General features: G+C 34.2%; 2 protein-coding genes across 3 annotated transcripts; both read right to left on the bottom strand.

Annotated features, from left to right (window-relative positions):
• Window positions 1-7,074: 7,074 nt before the first annotated feature.
• Window positions 7,075-9,718, bottom strand: LOC115976876 (extracellular ribonuclease LE-like). Of its 2 annotated transcripts, XM_031098388.1 has the most exons (5): window positions 9,338-9,716; window positions 9,186-9,233; window positions 8,937-9,071; window positions 8,648-8,840; window positions 7,075-7,543 (listed from the first exon to the last, which is right to left on the bottom strand). In XM_031098388.1, exons 1-5 carry the CDS (start codon window positions 9,443-9,445, stop codon window positions 7,314-7,316), a joined length of 714 nt encoding a protein of 237 aa, XP_030954248.1. In that variant the 5' UTR covers window positions 9,446-9,716; the 3' UTR covers window positions 7,075-7,313. The 2 variants fall into 2 exon arrangements, with proteins under 2 accessions (XP_030954248.1, XP_030954249.1); XM_031098389.1 differs by lacking the exon at window positions 9,186-9,233 and having other exon boundaries at window positions 9,338-9,718.
• A 5,183-nt stretch (window positions 9,719-14,901) lies between these two features.
• Window positions 14,902-19,094, bottom strand: LOC115976875 (ATP-dependent zinc metalloprotease FTSH 6, chloroplastic). The gene is made up of 5 exons (XM_031098387.1): window positions 18,204-19,094; window positions 17,084-17,624; window positions 16,379-16,692; window positions 15,757-15,997; window positions 14,902-15,419 (listed from the first exon to the last, which is right to left on the bottom strand). The coding sequence occupies exons 1-5, from the start codon at window positions 18,797-18,799 to the stop codon at window positions 15,078-15,080; spliced, it is 2,034 nt and encodes a 677-aa protein (XP_030954247.1). The 5' UTR covers window positions 18,800-19,094; the 3' UTR covers window positions 14,902-15,077.
• Between the last annotated feature and the right edge of the window lie 1,814 nt (window positions 19,095-20,908).

The raw sequence follows: 20,908 nt of genomic DNA, 5'->3' as shown, positions 1-20,908 counted from the left end.
GGGCTGCACCGTACGGATTGGTTTTCTTAAAAATGGAACCACCACTGCACCACATGGAATGGAATTTCGACTACGTCAACAACCATTTTTGTCGGTGCGACGATTGCATTCTGAGATTTTTTTCTTTTTGTTGAGAGCTAATATGGGGACTTGAGGGCCCTGGCCAACACGGGGAAGGAATGTGATTGTGAGATACATCATACATCCCAAAGAGTGGAATTTCACAGCCCATTAGGGAAGTTCATGAGAGCCATTAAAATCCCTCTTGACGCACCTAAATTTAAACTCACATATGTGAAAGGATTTCGCCAAAATTTTTATATCATCAAATCTCATGAAGATACTGCTTCTCCTTATTTTATTTTATTTTATTTTGGAGTATGTTATGGGGGTTTCCTTGTACCCTCGTTAAGGAGACCTCAAAGAGTTCAATAAAAAAGAAAAAGAAAAAGGAGGTTTCAAACGTATCTACATATGCATTAGGAACTAGTGAAAGTTCATAAATAAATTCCCTTTAAACCAAAAGCTGCTTGACTCCCTATAAGTAGCAAATTGATTGCAATATGCACTAGGAACTAGTAAAACTTAATAAACAATTTCCCTTTAAACCAAGGTGGCTTGACTTCCTATAAATAACAAATTGACTACATTATAAAATCTAATTTTAAAAGACATTCGTTAACTGGACTAAAAAAAGGGAAAAATAAACTATTTTATATTATTTACCAAGATTTGACTAAATTAATTCCAGGGATTCTAGGGAAAAAAAGTGATACGTTGTTTAGTTACGTGAGTAATGAGATATTTCAAGAGACATCTTTGAGTCCACAAGGCCACAACTCATCCTTTGTGTACTAAAGAAATTGCTGTTATCAAGGATTGTTGCATTGGTAATAGACTATTCGGTACTTACCATATGTAATATATGTTATTTGAGTGATTGATGAATGAGTGTAGTGTTGGCAGGATTTGGACCAAGAAATTAAGGCTCGGACTCCATCAAGACTATGCTCAATTCTTAAAATTTTGGGGGGGATGAGTTAGTTTTTATAGAAGATCACGGGTCACGACGCATGGTTGGTATTGTATGACCCTCGAACACAAGAACTAAGAAATCATCGTAAATATGGACGGTACAACTACATTCAATTTATCAGTTACACAAAGACACTAGTCTTTCTAAATGAAAGACGTGTGCTTGAGGGACAAGACAATTTATAATGACAATGGATCTTTTCTTGGGGCATACCAAGTCCAACTCAACATTATGCTAACTAATTTCTGTGTTAAGTTTTTGTTATTGTACATAGCCTACAAATCAAATAAATGGCTTATTAGTATTGGTTTGGATGATTTTTTCTGAAATAACTGTGAAGGTGAGGGGATTTTTTGTTATATTTCAAGTTATTACTTAGTTTTTCTTCAATTTATTAGCATATAACTAATTGGTAACTCGTGCAATATACGAGGTGTTATTATATGTATCTGATACATGTATCTATCATCTCACATGAGAATGAATCCCACACTTGTGAAGTCAATCTTTATGTGAGAGAATGGATGCATGTATCAGATACATTATAAATTTTCTTGCAATGTAGAAGAAAATTTAGTATAATATGATTTTTTTTTTCTCTTTTGCCTTTTTTTTGTCTAAATATTAAGTTTAATAATCATGGCAACTATCAATGGATATTTATTTCAATTGTGTTTGCACATAAAACTATAAGAGTAATTCTTACATTATAGTATTGCAGTCAACCCATTTTACAATCTTGGATATTATAAACTCAATTTAACTTCAATCTGACTATTTGATCAAAAGATATTATAAAATCATTTTTTGACAACTAATATGCATCCGGGTAATTTAAGGTTGGATCAAGTAGGATCATAAGAAGTTAATTTTAATTAGATCATCAAAAGGTTAATTTAGAATTAATTGTGTGTCACAATCTCATTGGATAAGGCTAAAATAGTTATGTGGATACATACACAAAATCAAATTGCTGATTAAAGTATTAATATTTTTAAATAATTTTTAATCTAAATAATAGTTTGGACTTAATTAATATTGAAAATAGGCATTTTCTAGCTGGAATTAACCAAAATCCTAATGATCTTAACGTTCAAAAAACTGGAATCCAATTAATTAGCCTTTATAAATTCAAAATGAGAAAAAAAAAAATTGAAATTTTATTAAAGCAAATTCGGTTGCACAAGACTAGAGCTCAGCAATGGGCCCTTAAAAGAAAAATTATTTTTGGCTCATGCATCCCTTATTTTGGCTCATGCTAAGAAAAATTAATTTCTTAGCCTAAAGAGTTTGTCTTAAATTGATCTTTCTAATGATGGTTGTATTGCCTAGTTTAGCTGGCCTCAATGAAGAAATCTTTTGGACAGTTTATGAAGTTCTGGGCCGAAAAATCAACGCAGATGCTCATTGCCAGAAGTGATTTCCCTTTGCACCAAAGGTGTGGTGCAGCTTTGATTTGCTTCTCAATGGCCCACTTGATTTTATTCGTATTATAGTGAGTAGGGTGGATTTGTGGTGGCGATGGGTATATTTAATAAATTCACTTTATTCTTCAGGTTCAACGCATGTTTGAAATACTGGAAGGAACGCATTGAACTGGTTCCTAGAACACCTTCCATGCATTGCTTCCACCATTCATCCTTCCAGAACAACGTATTTGACCCACGCAAATCGGGCAATTCCTTCGCCAAGATTGGGGTCAGCATGAAAATCTGCAAGACTTGGGGGAGGTTAGGGGGGCAATTGCCCTCGACTTTGCTCATGTCTCTTTCAATGTACATAATCAAGCTATCATTCGATTGCAATTTTTTTATTTTACAGTTCAACTCAAATTATTGATTCTTGTAATTGTATTAATTAAGAAGATTTTTTATTTTCTTTTTGTCTAAACTATATTAAGAATTCAACTAAACAATTCAATAAAAAAACAAATACAATTAATTTATTTAACAATTCAACTCAACTTAGTGGTCTTTGTAATTTTATTAAGAAGAACTTTTTGTTATGTCCATAACATTGGTTTTTTTAATTTGAGCAAAGGATTGAGGACTGAGCAAAAGAATTTTGCCAAATGGGTATATTTTTTTTTTCCTGAAATTGTTGTTGTGCTTCCTAGTTTTTTTATTTTAAAAGACCAACGATATATTTAAGAGGACCAAGTATAGTTTTGTTGGGATTAAAATAATATATATAAAATTATTTCAGGTCATGGTGTTTATTTGAACACCCCTCCTAGGGGTGGCCCAACAAATTTGGAGGCCTAAGGCGATATAATTAAATGAGGCATTTTTGTTATCACTTAAATAATATTTAACTAGAATTTAATATCATAATTTTTTTTTTTTTATAACAAAAACCTATTTCTTTCATTTTGTAATATGCTTTTTTTTTTGGGAAAAATGCTAAAGCTATAACAAATTTTACTAAAAAAAACTTTCAAACAATTTAGAAATGATCAAATGAATGCGATTAATGACATCTCAAGAAGATAATAAACCCTTCTAAAAAAGAAGAAGATAATAAACAAGCATTTGAATGAATGATGTTAAAGATATTATAAATTTTATAACATGAGGCTTACAAAGATGTATCACTAATCACAAAAAATAATTCAAAAATGCATTTAATAGATTATTGATGTCCACATATCATATTAATTGTTACATCAATTTGTAAAGTTTTCAAGTAAAATTAATAATATTTCTAACATTTTCTTATCTAAATTGTTTCTTGTGATTAGTGAAACATATATTTGTAAGGGAAAATGCTAGAGATACAAATTCTTTTACAAACTGATGATGTGGTAAATGATTATAGATAAATAAAAAAGTGATATTATTGATGGGTCTAAATGAGAGCTAGTAAGAAGTTAGCTATAACAATAATTTGTAAAAATGTTGTAAAATAGTTTGTAACTGTAGCATTACTCTATTTGTAAGACTCATGTATTTGAAGTTGTATTATTTCTAGCATTACTTAATTCTTTAAGACTTCTTAAAAGTAGAGCAAAAATATAAAACTTTTTTTTTTTTTTTCTATATCTCCAATTTTTTATTTTATTTTTAAATATCAATTTTCCCCCCAAAATTTGGGGCCTTCCTCTAGTAGGGGGCCCTAGGCGATGACCTAAGTGGCCTAGGCCTAGGGCCGGCCGAGGGCCTTTAATGAGGAGCCGCCCTGATCATAAAAAGAAAATAGAGTACAACTAAATTATGGAAGAATGGTGTCGTATTCTGTTTAAGATTTACCGAAATTTTTTTTTTGAGAGTTGCGTTCTTGTCCGGCACACTTTGGATAGTGTTTAATGTTAAAGACTTAAAGTTACTCGGCCAAAAACCTCCTGTGCAATAGGTTCCTTACAAGGCGCATCTCCAAAGTAAGTAGTACAATTGATTTTATTTTTTTGAGTTTGGATTTGCAAAAAAATGATTTTGATTATAAGATCTAGGGCTGTCCAGCCCACCCGGCCATTGCCCAACCTGCCCAACCCGCCCGAGCTCGTCTCGCCGCCACCCAATCCGATGTCTTCGGCGGGTCCAAACTCTTTAACCCGACCCCACGCGGGTTGGTTGCCGGTTTTATGTTTCAAAACCCATGACACCTGACCCGAACCGAAACAATCATCCTCTCCAGCAAAATATTACGAATTTTGGACCAAATCCGACGAGATCCTTCGAGATCCGGTGACGTTCTGGTGTTCCTTAGCTCCGATCCGGCCATCCTTAGTCTTCCTTCGCTTAAATCCAGTGTTCCTCAGCTCTGATCCAGCCATCCTTGGTCTTCCTTCGCTCAGATTTGCTCAAATCCGGCGGTATTGGGTTTGATTTGACTTAGATCTACACAAATCCGACTATTCTTGGTTAGATTGGGCTCTGATCTACTCAAATCCGGCGATAATCCGTTAGATCCGGTCGGCCTTCAACTCAGATTGATGAAGAGAGATCTTCTCCTTCGCTCACTATCGCTCATCATCAAACTTGACCGACTTGACTGTTCGCTCCCCTGAGCCCGACCAACTCGACCCGTGGTGGTCGGCGGTCGGTTACGAGTCTATTTTTGTTCCACTCGACTTGAGTGGGTTGAGTCTGGATTGAGGCCAAAATCGACCCGGACATACCCATGGACAGCCCTAATAAGATCCAGTTCTGGGGATGGAAAAACAACAATCTATACCAACTCCATCAATTCGACGAAACCCTTCTCACAAACATCAGAGCCAACAACCCATTTTACCCACCAAATTTGAAAATTTCACAAATACCCAAAACTTTGCCCAAAATACCTTCCTTGCACAGCTGATCACTAAGCATAGTACCACCTTCATCCTTAAGTCCAGAAAATACAAAACCCACACATACAACGACCCACATGCAAGATTGAACTTACAATGACAAAACCATCAAAAGCCTTTAAGGCGGCCAAAAGCATCATTGTCAGAATCCCAATTGTGGTTAGCATTCACATCTGAAATCTTCGAACTATTCTATTTTACTATCTCAAAAACTACTTTATCAATTATACCATACCATTTTATAATACACCCAACATCCCATTTTTATTTATCTCATCTATTCATTAAAATATTAATTTCACCAACTCTTTCTCTCTCTTCCTCTTCATAATAAAATAATTAAAAATACCCACCCACTATCACTAGGGAAAAAAAAAAGAATATAAAAATGTATACAAGTTGCTGCAGTTCCATCCTATTTTTAAGATGACATTGTAGCACAATTTTTTTGCAAATTTTTTGCAGTTGCAAGACTTTGCAAGACCAGTTAATGGAGGGTTTTGAGGTACTAATGCTAAATATTACCAACATATGGCATATACAATACCCAATGTGAATGCTACCATGGTTAAAGTTAAGTTCTTATTTTTAAATGACGTGGCATACTCCGCACCCTTGATTTCAATATTTTAAATCACAACCTTTAAACAGACTCTCTCCATTTCAAAGTGAAATGGAGATGATCCAAATCCGTCGGACATGGCTAAAAAAGTGTCAAATATCGAGCAAACAAAAATTACATTTTTAATCGGGGTATGGTCTGGACATGGCCTCGACACGCCAAATCTTAGATCTGCTTCTATGTCTCTCATTTGTTGCTTGCTCTTTTCTTATTTCATTTGTTTGCTCTTTTTTTTTTTTCCTCAGCTTGTCAGCTCACCTATCTTCAACCTTCATCCATGACTCATATAAGAATTGATGAGGTAATATTTATATTATTTTAGACTTAGGACAGCAATGTACTATTATTTAGGGTCATGACAATAAAGGGGTCTTAATGGAGCAAGGGTTGGTAATACTACGCAGCTCAAGGACAAAAGTGCAAAGATTCAAGAGCTCAATAAACAAATTGAAGCAACTAAGCATCTTATGGACAATAAGAAGAAGAAAGCTCTAGGTTAGAAGCTTTCAACACATTGAGCCAAAAATATAACAGCATGATTGGAACATAATGCATTGGTGGCTGAGAAGTCAAGTAGAAAAGAGACATAAACAATCCCATCTAGTCTCAAACTTGCAGCCATAGATGTGTCACAGAGCTAGATAAAACACTATGTATTAGTAATTGTCATGTACTTTTCTTCTGAAAATTGGTAGTTATGCTGATCTATTCTATTTTGATTATCTTACTAGCTCTTAACTCGTGCAATGTAGTGGATAATTTAATACAAGCTATATGTATTCCATTTGTTGAAAGGTACAATCACTTGAAAATCATTGAAAAGAAGTAATTTAGTACCAAAAAATCGTTCAAAATATATAATAAGATTGCTTTAAATACTTCCAAGAGGTTTTCTATATATAGACGTAATTCAAACATTTATTTATTATTTAAATGTACCAATCACTTTGTAAGTATCTTGTAATAAAATTGGTATTAGTTATATCAGCCTAAGATATCAAGTGGGCGATCTTCTCTTAAACCTTAACCTATGATTAGATTGTACCATGTTGAACGAGTTCTGTACTACTCTCAAGTAGGTCAGATTGTCATTGTGGAAAGTCATTGAGGGTAGTCATGTACAAGTAATCTGTGAAATTGAAGGCCTTAGCCTAATATTTTATAGTGATCATAGTTCCCATAATCCAAATACTACAGCAGTGAAAATTTCCTGGAGTGAACTACTCCATTTTCTTTTCCCTCCATCTCACCATACAAACATAGTAACAAATAGAAGCTAATGTTTTCCTTGGAAAACTTCCCAATTTTTTCAGATAGGAAAAGAAAAGCCCTTCCCCTTTTGTCAGCATTTTTTTTTTCTTTGTCTAGGTATTAAACAAAGAGTAAGGAATCATTAAATCTTCATACTGACATCTCTTGCTCGGGGGGCACTCAATGATCTTAGTTGCATTGTAGTCTAAGCACAGGAAAATCTGTGTGAGCAGAGGTATTTCCTTGTATAAGTTGCACTGTATTTGTGGACTGTGCCCCGTAGCTGTTTTAATGGCATCGGTAATGCTACCTTTGCTGTAGACGTTTCCACTTGCATAAATATCTGTAATGCTAAATATAGTTATGTTATGCTGTAGACGTTTCCACTTGCATAAATATAGTTATGTTATGCTAAGGACAAAAAATTTTAATTAATGCTGCATTTGGCTATATGTAAATCGAATTCTGAGTGTAAAATGAATGCAGGAGAAAATGAATTCCTGTAAGGAAAATGAAATTCGGGTATTATAACAGAAAATTTCAAAATATACACTTTAACACAACCAAAAATCAAAATAAAAACATTTATGGGTTGTTTTTGGGTTTGAGGGTGGATTCTGGTTAGATGTGTTTGAAGGGATGTGGATCGGCTTTTGTAGAGGGTGGGTTGGCTTTTGGAGGTGGGTATGGCTTTGCCGGCGTGAGGGAGAGTGACAGCTGGGCGGAGGTGTGTGGATCGGAGGTGAGGTGAGGTCGTTGGACTCAAATAGAACTCAAACAGTGGAGGAAACTCACTGGCGCAGAGGGTGGGTTTGGGGGTGGAGTGCAATGGGCTGGTGGTTGGTGGCAGCCAGATCGGCGATGTTGAGCAAGAGGGAGAAGAAGAGTTGGGGAAGAAGAGAGAAAAAAGAGGAAGCTTGGCCGGCGCGATCTGGGCGGTGGAGCGGCGTGATCTGGGCGGTGGGGCCGGCACGATCTGGGGTGTCGAAGTTTGGCTGGGCGGCCACCTGTGCTCTCTCTCTTTCTCTGCGAGTCCTAGAAATCATTTGAAGGTAAAATGAGGGCTGCATTGCTTTTACGGCTGAAGTGGGTGTTTTTATAGTCAACATGTAATTGATTTTTCATTTGACCATATATTCTGTTGGAGCCAAACACACACAAGGGTGTAAAAGTAATTTCTGAATTAGTTTTTAGCTGAAACAAACGTAGCCTAACAACCATTTTCACAACTTAATAAGGTGACAAGTTATGATTAGAGCAACATCGCATTCACAATGTGTCTAGCATTGGGACAACTCTTGTTATCTACCAATGACAACAAGTCATGCTAACAATTGCGAAAAAGTTGTAAAACACATACTAGTATCCTTTGACAAGAAAAAAGTTTTTGACTTTAAAAGCAAGCAATCACAGCTTGAATGCAAGTGAGTTATAAAGAATTTCAAACCTTTCTGTGCTAGGATATTCACGAGGCTATATTTTTGCTTAAGTTTTAGTGCTGCATCAAAATAAGCACGCTGAGGGAGTACAGCTTCGGAGCATATTCCATGGCTTTCCCACTCATTTTTCCAGTACAAGGTATTATCCTCGTGTATCATTGATGGCCATTCCACGTTCAACTTATCTACGAGGTCTGAAATCTGTCCTCACATGAAAAATTACAATGGAATTACTGAAATATAGAGCACAAATTTCGAGCCCTTAAAGTAGTGTATTAGTGTGTATGCATGAAATACCTTTTTTGGAACAAACTCACTACCACAATTGCATTGAGTTTTCCTGGAATAACTAGCTGGCCAGAGACCGTGAATGCTGAAAACTTGCCTTGCTGGTTTTAGGCAAGACCGTAAGTTACACACAGACAATTGCCACTAATTTGAAGAGAAAAAAAGTCAGCCATGCAACCCCATTAGGCTATATGAAGCACAATAGAATTAATTCTTTGAATATATATAAGAACAAATTGTTTTCTTATATTATAAAACCTGTTGAACAAAGTATATGAAATCATATTGTCTTGCCGGTGGCTGCGGCTGCATACATATGTGTACAGAAACAGTGAGTAAAATATGTTACGCTAACAAAAGATATACATACTAAAATGTAAAGGAGAGAAGCTTTTGTTCAAGTTAGCCACCTTTGGAACAGAGTTACAGACATTATCGAACTCAGTATCACATAATGCTGCTTGAAGATGAAGTTGGAATATGAGAATGAGAATGAGCCTCCAATATGATCCTTTCATCTCTGTCTCTCAAATACAAGCACACATTTTATTTAGAACTTATGTGCTGAATTTATAAGCAGATGTGATAATTTGGGAATGTTGCAATTCAAAATCCAAGCAATGAGGAACCTACTAGTCAAAAGAATCCAATCTGATAATTTTACAAGGTGAAATCTGACAACTGAATCAATTGAATGCGAGGAGACACAGGCAATTGAATTATTGATGTTGCTCAGTAAAAAATTGGATGGACATGACAATTCTTCAAAAACAATTTTGAAATTTGAATATTCTCATTAAAACTTTTCATATCTTTTTCCTCAATAGCAATTGTCCTTCACTGACTCCCCATTAAAATCTATTGAATAAAAAGCATCAATTTGGCCAGATATGGTTGTATACATATTTATAGCCTGGGCCTTTTGTTGGAACAAATTACTGTCCATCTGTCAATTAATTTCACAAACTACTAAACAATGTTAAAAATTAAGAATAATGTTAGAGATACAAATTATTTTACAAAATTTTTTACAAATTGTTGATGTGGTCCTTTGATTATTGGTAAATGAAAAAGTGATATTAATAATGGGCCTAAATGAAAACCAATAAAAGATTGGTCACATCGATATTTTGTAAAAATGTTGTAAAATAATTTGTGTTTATAACATTACTCATTAATTAAAGGAAAATGTTAAACAATGCCGTTAGAGCATTGATTTAGGAACTATTTTTAGAAACATTTTATTAAGAGAATAATAAAATAATAAATATTGTCGATAGCTTTTTATGTTTCCCATGAAAGTGATGTCAAAACTTTCATATTATAGTTTATTAACAATTGCCCTAAGGGCATCCGTTAATATGACCCAAAATTAAAATCACACAAACAATTAATTAAACACCAAAAGTACATTAACAAATGAACATGACAAATTTTATGTGAATAACTTTTTAGTGTAAAACCATAGGACAAATTTAATCCGTTCACTAGAGCTTACAACACTTTAACTTTATGCCAAAAACATGATTTACTAAAAAATTGGATAAATACAAAAAAATTACTTGTGTATAAATAAATACAATTTCATTAGAAAAAGTCAAAAACCCCAAAGTGAAAGTATACGACACAACTTTTACCATAACTATTATATGTGATGGAAAAAAATTGATAGATCTATGTGAAATACTTGTCCAGCACTCATAATAAACCATTTCATCGTATTGCAGTTATATGAGAACTGAACCCCAAAACTTTTCTCTCCAAATAAAAGACAACTTTTTTATGTACTCTGAACATTTACTACTAAGTTTACTATATCTGATTGTAGCTATATATCAACATTTACTATTAATTTTTTGTTTTATATTTTAAGGTTTATATGGTAAAACTTACGATAATTCTTGCATCACTCTTAAAATTTTTTTGTTTACATTGGATTCCAAAACATAGAAATACTCTTGTTTGGTTAATTTATTGGTGGCAGGCAGATGATATTATTATTGCATCACTCTTAGGACACTGCTGGCAGGCTAATGATATTATTATTGGTGGTTGTTTTCAAAATATTAAGAATGCCTTACTTATTACTGTACCTTCTTTCTTTGGGTTTTTATTTTTATTTATTTATTTATTTTTTATACCAAATTTGACGATTGCTTATCTGTATCAACTTTCCCCTCATTTATTTCCTCCAAAAAAAAAAAAAAAAAAAAAACTGTCCCCTCATTTAGATCCTGACATGTCCTCTACCTCTACCCTCTAGGGGATAAGACTAGTAGACTACTTTCCATGCACTTTAAAATGGAGAGCCTCTATTTTAAAGGTTGGAGTTGATTTAAAGGTTTTATTTTTTATTTTTTAACATAGATACAATAAATTTTTAATATATTATGTTCTCTATAATGACTATTCTCTATTATTAAATTAAAATAAAAATTAATTTATTATATAATCAAAGCTTCAACTCAGATTTTTTATTCGAACACAAAAAATTTACCAGATACAATAACAAGAACCCACAGTTTTAAGCTAAATTTATAGCTTAGAATGTGCCACATCATTCAAAAGAACATAAAGGCTGACATAAGACTTAACAGAGCATGACCTAAACTGACGTTACTTTAACCAGAAAAAACAATGGCCTTTGTCAAATGTACAACTGTCAGTTTGTCTTTGTGCGCCTAAAATGACCAGCGTTTTAGTCTTGTCCTTGATACAAGTAATTTTGCACCTCCTAAATCTGTTTAATGGTGTTCGCTCAATCGTTTTATAACGATTACTTTTTTATTATCGAATTAGCACATAAATTAGTTTTTGGTATAAACGAGGGTTGAAATCTAAATATTCTGTTTAATGACAAATTTTTTTTATCAATTAAGCTAACTAAAACCAATTATTAGACAAAATAGTTTATTGCTGATTTTGGAAAAAGTCTCAATGCACATTACCCTAGCTTACTGCAACCAACTGAATTTTTGGCAACCCCAATATGAAGCAAGCTTAGAAGTGTTTATACGACCTATTGAGTATTGACCACCCCCTCGGAAATTTTCACAAAGGTATCAAATTTCCTACAACCTCAATAAGGGGCATGCATAATTCAGAGTACCAATGTAAATATAGTATCTTTCCTTATCGCTGTTCTAATGACTTTTGGTAAAATAAACTAGAGTCAATAGTCTCCCACTTTTTAAAGTTTAAACTATTAGCAGCATAGCTAATGCGACCCATACTGAGACCTGATGCGAACTATCATCCTCAACATCAAATGTCTGTTACAATATGTCTCTGTTAGCATTTCTTCAATTCCCTAATTCAAGATTTTATGGTCTCAAACAAATTGACAATACATAAGGATGGCCCTCAAATAAAATAGTAAAGCCAGGGCAAATGATTCTTAAACTTTAGCCCAGAGTGATTTGATTTAAAATAATTGCTTCTAGTTCCTAGCAAACCAAAAGTGATGGCTTTTGGTCCTTCTATCAATATCCATTAAATCTCTAATAGAATGATGACATGGCCTAACTAAAAAATGACGTGTCATTTCACTCCATAATCTAGTAGATATGTTAAGGACAATATCATTTTTAATTTGTTAATGACTAAAGTAACTACATTAAACTTTAAGAACTATAATTGCTGATGGGTTAAAGTTAAGGACTAACTGCATATCTTGGTCGTCCAATTCATTTTTGTATTTCTTATCTTGATTCCCCATGCAGGGTTGAGCATGGAACCCGCCCAACCCAAAGGGCTTTGGGCGTGTCAGGTGGATGTTAGGGTCGGGTTTAGGTCTTGCTCTCATAATATTTTTGGTTTTTGGGTTGAATTCAGGTTTAACCCAACCTTTGATCCTGGTTTTTTATTTTATTTTTTATTTATTTATTTTTTTAATTTTTTACGCCTCTGGCAGGCTTGGTGTTATATTCTGTAATATAGTACCCTCAAATCCCCCCCCCCCCAAAAAAAAACATCTTTTGAATTTATATATTTTTATTTCCAATTATAAATAAAAAAATCAATTATTATTATAATTTTCCCTCTTATTTTCTTTTTCAATTTAAAACCTGAACTAATTTGCCCATTTTAGACTCTATCATCTTTTATACTTTCCATATTTTATTTTCAATTAGAATTTTAAATAATCCTTAGAAGGAAATCTCTTGACATTAATTACCCAACTTATTTGAGAAAATATTAAATCAATTATTAAAAACTTTGCCAAATGTCAATAGAAATGTCAACTTAAATTTGAATTTAAAAGCTTAATTCTTGTGGACATATTTTATATATAGTCACCTCATTAAAGCCTCTGCAATTTCCAAATTTAATTTTAAGATTCAAATTCAAATTCAACATTGACTAACCCAATTATATTTGGAAATACAATATGAATTTACCAATTTCCTTCCCATGAATTTTCACCGCATTGAATTTAGATTAAAAAGGACATTGAATTTACCAATTTCCTTCCCATAAATCTTCACCCCATGTCCCAGTACTAGCAAAGTTTTGAATTTGCTAGTCATCCTCACAACTTAGAGCTAAAGTTGAAACTGATAACTTCAAATTTGTTTAGGACCAAAAATGATTACATTAAATTTAGGGACTAAAATCACTAATGGGCTATGTTTTATGTATTAATTATATGTTTTTGCCTCATGACAAGTATAACATGCTCCAATCTGTTTCCTATGCCTATCTTTTGAATTCCAACTATAGCAGAAGAGGGAAAAAAAAAAAAAAAAAATCAAATCATACTCAGAACTTGGACATAAAGCTGATGCTATAAAGGCTATAAACGTAGATGCATGATATACATATAACCCCCAACTATAGTTTATGTTCGGTCCAGTCCGGTCCTATTCGCTCCTGTTCTGTCTATTCAGTCTTATTCTATCCGATTTTCAAAAAAAAAGTCTTATTCTATCCTTTTTGGTCCATTCGGTCTTATTCTGTCTTGTTCGGTCCTATTTGGTCCTCCTTGCTCTTATTTGGTCCATTAGGTCATGTTCGGTCCGCTATAGTCTTTTTCAGTCCATTTGGTCATCTTTAGTCTTTACTCGGTTTTGTTGGTCTACACGTGAATGTTTTGTCTTACTTGGTTCATTCAGTCCTCTTCGGTCTTCTTCTGTTTTGTGAGTTCCTGTTCGGTCCTCTTTGGTCGTTACTCGGTCTTGTTTGGCTGGTTTTTTATGATCCATTAGGTCCTTTCCTTTTCAGCCTTATTTGGTCTCATTCGGTCATGGTAGGTCCTATTTAGTTTAATTTAGCCATTTTCGGTCTTATTTGGTCCATTCAGTTATGTCTGCTCTTGTTCAATCAATTCGGTCCTGTCCATCTTATTTGGTCCTAGTCGGTCTAGTCCAGTCCATTTTGTCTTTCTAATAGCCCTACCCCCCACTGATTTATGCTCACATTGGATTTGTCTTAGCTCTCAATGGGTTTCTTTTAAGAACAAGGTTTAGATACAAAATTGTTGTAGCCATTAGATTTGTCTTACTCAATATCTTTTTATTGAAAGTGAATTTTGACAAATCCACCATTAGATTACATCTTCTTCTTATATACTCCATGCTTGCAAAATTTTTAGAAAATTGAAGATTGATAGCTATGTTATCAATAAATTGTTTAAATTGCAAGTTTTTGTAATTTAAAAGAATGCATAAAATATAAGTTTATAGATCATATAGTAAATAATATTCACTTGACACAAAATTTGATGTGTATTAAGAATATAAAAAATATACAATTTAACGATTAGAGTTTCAAAATATCTAATAATATTTATTTAATTAAGTAAGGTTGTAGTTTAAGGCTACAACAAATTTTATAGCTAAACTTTGTCCTTCTTTTAAATGGTGAACTACAATTCTTAAGTCACGTTGGAAGCTCAAATACTCTTTATAACCTTTGCAATTCATTTTAAGAAATTGTTTGGTTATACCATAAAAAGCATAAAATTACACACAAATTCTAGCATATTTCTATAATGGATTTGAGTAAAATTGCGGCTTACACTAAATGAAGTTACCTTACACCAGCTATCATATAAGCTTTTTGTATCTATCAAACTATCTAACTTTGCTTCCCTCCTACACATACTGAGACTAAAGTGTCTCCATGGCTGTACAATTACACTGAGGTAACCTAAGCTTCTATCAAATCACGGATAGGGGTTCTATTGATCTTAATGGAAGAAATATCTGTGAATTCAGATAGGATTGCCCTGAATTCATCACCTGTGAGGGTTTCCTTCTCCAAGAGAACATCCACTAGTTTATCAATAGCTTCACGGCTATTTCTTATGTGGTTCTTTGCAATCTCATATGCACTTTCTATTATATCTCGTACTGATGAATCAATATCTTCTGCAAGCTTTTCTGACATAGAGTTTCTAGCTAACATCCTTAGTACTGCATCACTGCTTTGGAGTACTGGATCAGTCAATGCCCATGGCCCAATCTCAGACATGCCAAACATTGTTACCATCTGTTAATAAAAGAAAAGAAGTATGTTATAATTTGGGGCTAGTAAAACAAATTCATATAAACAAAAATATAAAAAAAACAACTACCCAAGCCACAAAAATCCCAAAATTTCTTTGAGACAACTTCCAATAACTACAAAAACAATAACAACAAAGTTCAGTGGATGTCAACAAACTAATCACACTTGTTTCACACGTATTATTCTTCTTCATTCTATCATATCCAAAGTTATACCTTCTGTTACTTCCTTAATTAATGTGGCGTAATTTCTAACAAATACATATGGTTGTTTAATTAGCTACGTGCCAAAGACAACTTCCTTTATGGTGAACACATACCTGTCTTGCTATCTGAGTGATTTGTTGCAAGTCTCCAGCTGCACCTGTAGTGATTTCTGATTCTCCAAAAATCACTTCCTCTGCTGCACGACCTCCAAGGCCTCCAATTATTCTAGCAAATAGTTGCTGCTTAGAGATGAGGGCAGGGTCTTCACCAGGTATGAACCAAGTTAGACCACGGGCTTGGCCCCTTGGGATTAGAGTGACTTTCTGTACTGGATCATGGCCTGGAGTCAATGTCCTAGAGGTTGCAAAGAATTTAGATCAATTTAGTCCCATATGACTTCAAAGAAGCAGAATAATCATAAATAATAATATTATAATAGCACTCTGTCTTAGGCTTAGCTCCTTGTTGGGCAGCTAAATATGCTTTAATTGAAGACAGATTGCCAAGTAAATCACTTCAGTGAGAGTTGAAGACAGATTGGATTTTGTCATGTACTAATTTACTTTAAAGAAGGTTACTAATAAAGCTCCAGTACACTTGAAAGCTCATGAATTACCAAAATCAAGTACATTTTCCCTTGTGATTTCTTTTGCTTAGGTAGTATATACAAACCAATTAAATAAGAGGGAAATGTTTCAGTACTTTACAGGGTGAGGAAAGATTTGAGCTACTTACGCACACACTGCATGCCCAATTTCATGATAAGCCACAAGAATTTTGTTCTTCCCATCTGTCATTTTGGTTCCCTCCATTCCTGCCACAATCCGATCAATTGAATCATCTACCTCTTTCATTGTGATCTTCTCTTTACCTCTCCTACCAGCAAGAATGGCAGCCTCATTCATGAGATTTGCCAGGTCTGCACCACTGAAACCTGGGGTTCGCATGGCGAGAACACTAAGAGATACATCCTTATCAAGTTTCTTGTTGTTGCTATGCACCTTTAATATTTCTTCCCTCCCTCGCACATCAGGTAATCCAACAGTGACCTATGTAAGCAGCAAAGAAAACCATAAACTTCCATTCAAGGCCTTAAAAGTTAAAAGAATGTTCATGTCAACCTCAAATACCATAATATTTCTTAACCAATTGTGTGCACAACAAGATAGTGTCACATTTTCTATAAATAAACATTTCTAATTTGGGAAACTTTTAAAAGGAAATGAACATTTCTAATCTAACAGACTAACAGTGACCTATGTAAGCTGCAAAGAAAACCATGAAATTTTATTTAAGGCCTTTAAAAGAATGTTCACCTCAACCTCAACTATCTCTATGGTAATGTGTCTTAACAAATGGCGTGCACAACTTGATAGTGTCACATTTGCTTAAAATGAGCATTTCTAATTTAGGAAGGTTTATAAAGAAATCATAGCTTACCTGTCTGTCAAACCTCCCTGGCCTAAGCAAAGCAGAATCGAGAATTTCTGGTCGATTGGTAGCAGCAATAACAATCACTCCAGTGTTTCCATTAAAACCATCCATTTCAGTAAGCAGCTGGTTGAGTGTTTGTTCCCTCTCATCATTTCCTCCACCAATACCTGTTCCTCTCTGCCTCCCAACAGCATCTATCTCATCAATAAAAACCAAGCATGGGGAATTAGCCTTTGCTTTGTTGAATAAGTCCCTCACTCTTGAAGCCCCTACACCAACAAACATCTCAATGAACTCTGACCCAGATAGAGAAAAGAAAGGAACCCCTGCTTCTCCAGCAATTGCCTTGGCCAACAATGTCTTTCCAGTCCCAGGTGGACCAAGAAGAAGAACTCCTTTAGGAATTTTAGCTCCAACTGCAGTAAACTTTTCTGGGGTTTTCAAGAACTCAACAATCTCTTGAAAATCTTGCTTTGCTTCATCAACACCAGCAACATCATCAAACGTAACTCCAGTGTTGGGTTCCATTTGAAATTTAGCTTTGCTCCTGTTGATAAACATATGGTACAAGTATACAGATAAGATATGCAGTGAACATTTAGAGCACTGGAAGTAATTGGTCCAATGAATTGTCATAGATTATTCTATTTGGAATCATGTAAAATTTAACTATTTTGAAAAGAAACTAGCTTTATAAAGTTGATGAGAATTTTTACAATCCAAATAACAGTGAAATGATTAAATTCACAAAATTTTAAGAACTTAAACTTTTAGGACAAGTGATAATTCATCATATAATGAGAACATGTGATATTAAATTTTGTCTCCACTTAACTCCCAGAAATCTCACTTGTAGGGCCCTAGGCTTGTATGTGAGAGAGAGTGTTACAATAATTATTAAATAATTAAATATATCCTTTTTTTTTTTTTTTTAACAATATAGAAATTTTACTCTAGTCTAATCTGTGTGTGAAACTCTTTCCTGAAGACTTGAACCCTACCCTTGCTCCCCACACCTTACAAATATTTATATTTATGAAGTGACCATCCAAGAGTGTACGGTAGTAATTTACCATTTTCTAACCGTTTAAAGTTTTGGTACAAGTTTTAATTTATCATACTTTACCTTCCAAGTCCAAATGGCAAGTTGGGGCCTCCTGGAGTGTTTGTAGATGATGTTCTAAGCAGCAAAAGGCCAAGCAATATCAATGGAAAAGCCAGATTCCCCAACAAATCTAGTATTGCAGGCCACCAGTTCACTTCCATTGGATGAGCAGCAAAGTCTATATTCTTCTCTTTCATTTTCCTCAGAAATTCTTGAGGCAATCCAGGTAGCTGAATTTTGACCCTCTGGATTTTGTTTAGTATTGGATTGAATATCTCAGCAATGGCAACAGTCCCATTCTCAAACAGGTCTACCTTTCTTACAGCGCCTTCATCTAAGTACTGCAAGAATCTTGAGTATGACATTCTACTTGAAGTGGCTTCAACTGGACTCTCTTGTACAGCTCTTGCAGGTTGAGCAACAGAGAGTCCTCCTCCAGTAAGGCCCAAGGCAGTTGACTTTATTAGCTTTCTCCAACTGATTTTGATGTCTAAAGGTGTTTTCTGACATGGGTTTTCTCTATAAGTACTTTTTGTGAGGTTGGTGTTATCCTTTGAGAAGTCCTGAGACTTGAAGATTGGAGGGTGGGAAAGAGACAATGATAGAGCAGGTGACATGTCCTTCGTTCAACAAAGGGTTATACCGAGCAGTACACAAAGGTTTGAACTTTGAAGTGGCAGTCTTTATTCTTTGGTTTAAGCTTAAGCAGTTGCTGATTGATTTTGTTTTATGGGAGAATTGTTTAGATATAGGGATCATTGGAGGTTTCCAGCACTTCCACTTGGCCTGTTTTGGAGTGGGAATTGTCCTCTGATTTTCCATTTGATGATTCTTGAAGTGTCTAGAATGGTGGTGTTCTTAGCCTATTTGTAGATGAAAGAGTGTGAAAGAAATGGGAGTCTTTGAAAAGCATGTTCCTGCTTGATGACCATACACTTGGAAAAACTGGGATGGTCATCAAGCATATATTAGCCAAAAAGGAGATCTTATCCTTCTGTCTCAACCATACACTTGGAAAAATTGAGATGGTCTCATTTTTTTTCTGTTTGTTTTTGTTTTTGTGTTTATATATGTGTGTGTATTCTTGAATTCTAAAGAATGTCCTGATTTCATGCCAGTATGCCACGATTTGTTTGTACTAATATGGTGGGTAAAATTTTCTTTTTGGATAAAATTAAAAGGCTAGAAATATGGTGGCCATTAGTCCTGGCCTATAGTTATGAATTTACCATGGCTGAAAATGCAGCTAAAAAAAAGTGGCTATAGGCTGAATTGTCTTATAGCCACATTTTTAAGAGCCATATAGTCATGTTTTAAAAATGCGGATATAAGACTTTTTTTTTTTTTGGTAGTGTGGGTAAATTTGGAAAAGGATTTAATCTGTTTGAAAAGAATTTATTTTGTAGTTCAAATTAAAAGCTATATATTTAGAAATATATTTAATGCCATTGTTAGCTTTTTGATTGTTTGTTTGTTTTTTTTTTTTTTTTTTTTTAAGAAACAAACACACATATAGGGGAGAAGGAAATGAGTTCTAATACAAAGGCACACCACAAAAGCAGGAAGGTGCTCAATCTCTAGTGAGTCGTGTCTGCACTCACCTACAGGTTTTCACCTCTCGAACATGGCTTTCTTATAAACATGCATCTCTATTTGTAGGAGCGATTGGTTAGTAATCTCACAACCAAGCACTCCTTTCTTTGGATGCTTATTTCACCAAGTGGCTCTTTACGTACAGATATTGCCTCTACTTCCAGACCCACCAAAGATTAACCATTGCATAACTCTTCAATTGATTTGACCACTGGTCGTGTTGTACAAATCTCAACTCTTTGGTATTAAACCATTCAATATTCAATAACTTCCTCAATGAGAATTACATATGGCTATAATGATAATTTTTTAATTTATAAAATATTTGAAAATAAATTTATTGTGTATTAGCCATCAAATAAATGCTACTCCTTCCGTTCCACTTTGTTTGTCCTGTTTGAAAAGTCAAATATTTTAAGGGAACATCATTTATTATCTTGTCTGCCTTATAAAAATGTATAAGTTTACAAAATCACCCTTAAATAAATTTATCAGCTTTTTTAAAAAAGAGTTATTCTTAATGAGGCTTAGGGGTATAATAGAAACATTAGTAAACTAATAACTTTTATTTTTAGAAACAGGACAATATTTTGGAACATCCCAAAATGGAATAGAGAACAAACAAAGTGGGACGGAAGGAGTATTAATTACACAAGAAATGTATTTTGGAATTTTTTTTGCAAATAATGGATTAAAAATGATAAGTCTATGTAGGCAATCAGTCACAATCTATCACATAAATAGTTGTGGTAACTCAAAAAGATTTTGTTTGCTACTACACCTATTGAGACTTCAATCAATGAGTTTTGTTTGCCACCTTGCCCATTCAACACCATTTGCTCTGCTAGCTAGCACAAAAAACCTTACCTTAACTCACGTACAAAAGGACTTAATCAATAATGTTAAATTGATGTCCGTACTTTAATAATATAAAAAAAGTGAAAAACATGAAAATATTCAGTGCGCCTCTGCCTCACCTCTCTCCCGACGGCCGACTCTATTTGCCAACACCTATGATTACTTTCAGCTAGTTCTAACATGGCCACCAACTTTTTGTACTGCTCCTTCGCCATGTAAGGAACCTATTCCACAAGAGTTCATTCTAAATGGTTTATGGCAGAGTAACTCAAAAT

Source organism: Quercus lobata, chromosome 2, assembly GCF_001633185.2.
Source record: "Quercus lobata isolate SW786 chromosome 2, ValleyOak3.0 Primary Assembly, whole genome shotgun sequence".
In the NCBI taxonomy this organism is placed as follows: domain Eukaryota; kingdom Viridiplantae; phylum Streptophyta; class Magnoliopsida; order Fagales; family Fagaceae; genus Quercus; species Quercus lobata.
This window is presented reverse-complemented; position numbering and strand designations above follow the sequence as displayed.

Coding starts and splice junctions, on each gene's coding strand:
- LOC115976876 (XM_031098388.1), bottom strand. CDS start 9,445: ATGAAAGGATCATATTGGAGGCTCATTCTCATTCTCATATTCCAACTT. Junction 9,234..9,337: donor TCTGTAACTCTGTTCCAAAG/GTGGCTAACTTG, acceptor ATATGTATGCAG/CCGCAGCCACCGGCAAGACA. Junction 8,841..8,936: donor GTGAGTTTGTTCCAAAAAAG/GTATTTCATGCA, acceptor ATGTGAGGACAG/ATTTCAGACCTCGTAGATAA.
- LOC115976875 (XM_031098387.1), bottom strand. CDS start 18,799: ATGTCACCTGCTCTATCATTGTCTCTTTCCCACCCTCCAATCTTCAAG. Junction 17,625..18,203: donor TTGCCATTTGGACTTGGAAG/GTAAAGTATGAT, acceptor GTTTATCAACAG/GAGCAAAGCTAAATTTCAAA. Junction 16,693..17,083: donor CAGGGAGGTTTGACAGACAG/GTAAGCTATGAT, acceptor CTGCTTACATAG/GTCACTGTTGGATTACCTGA.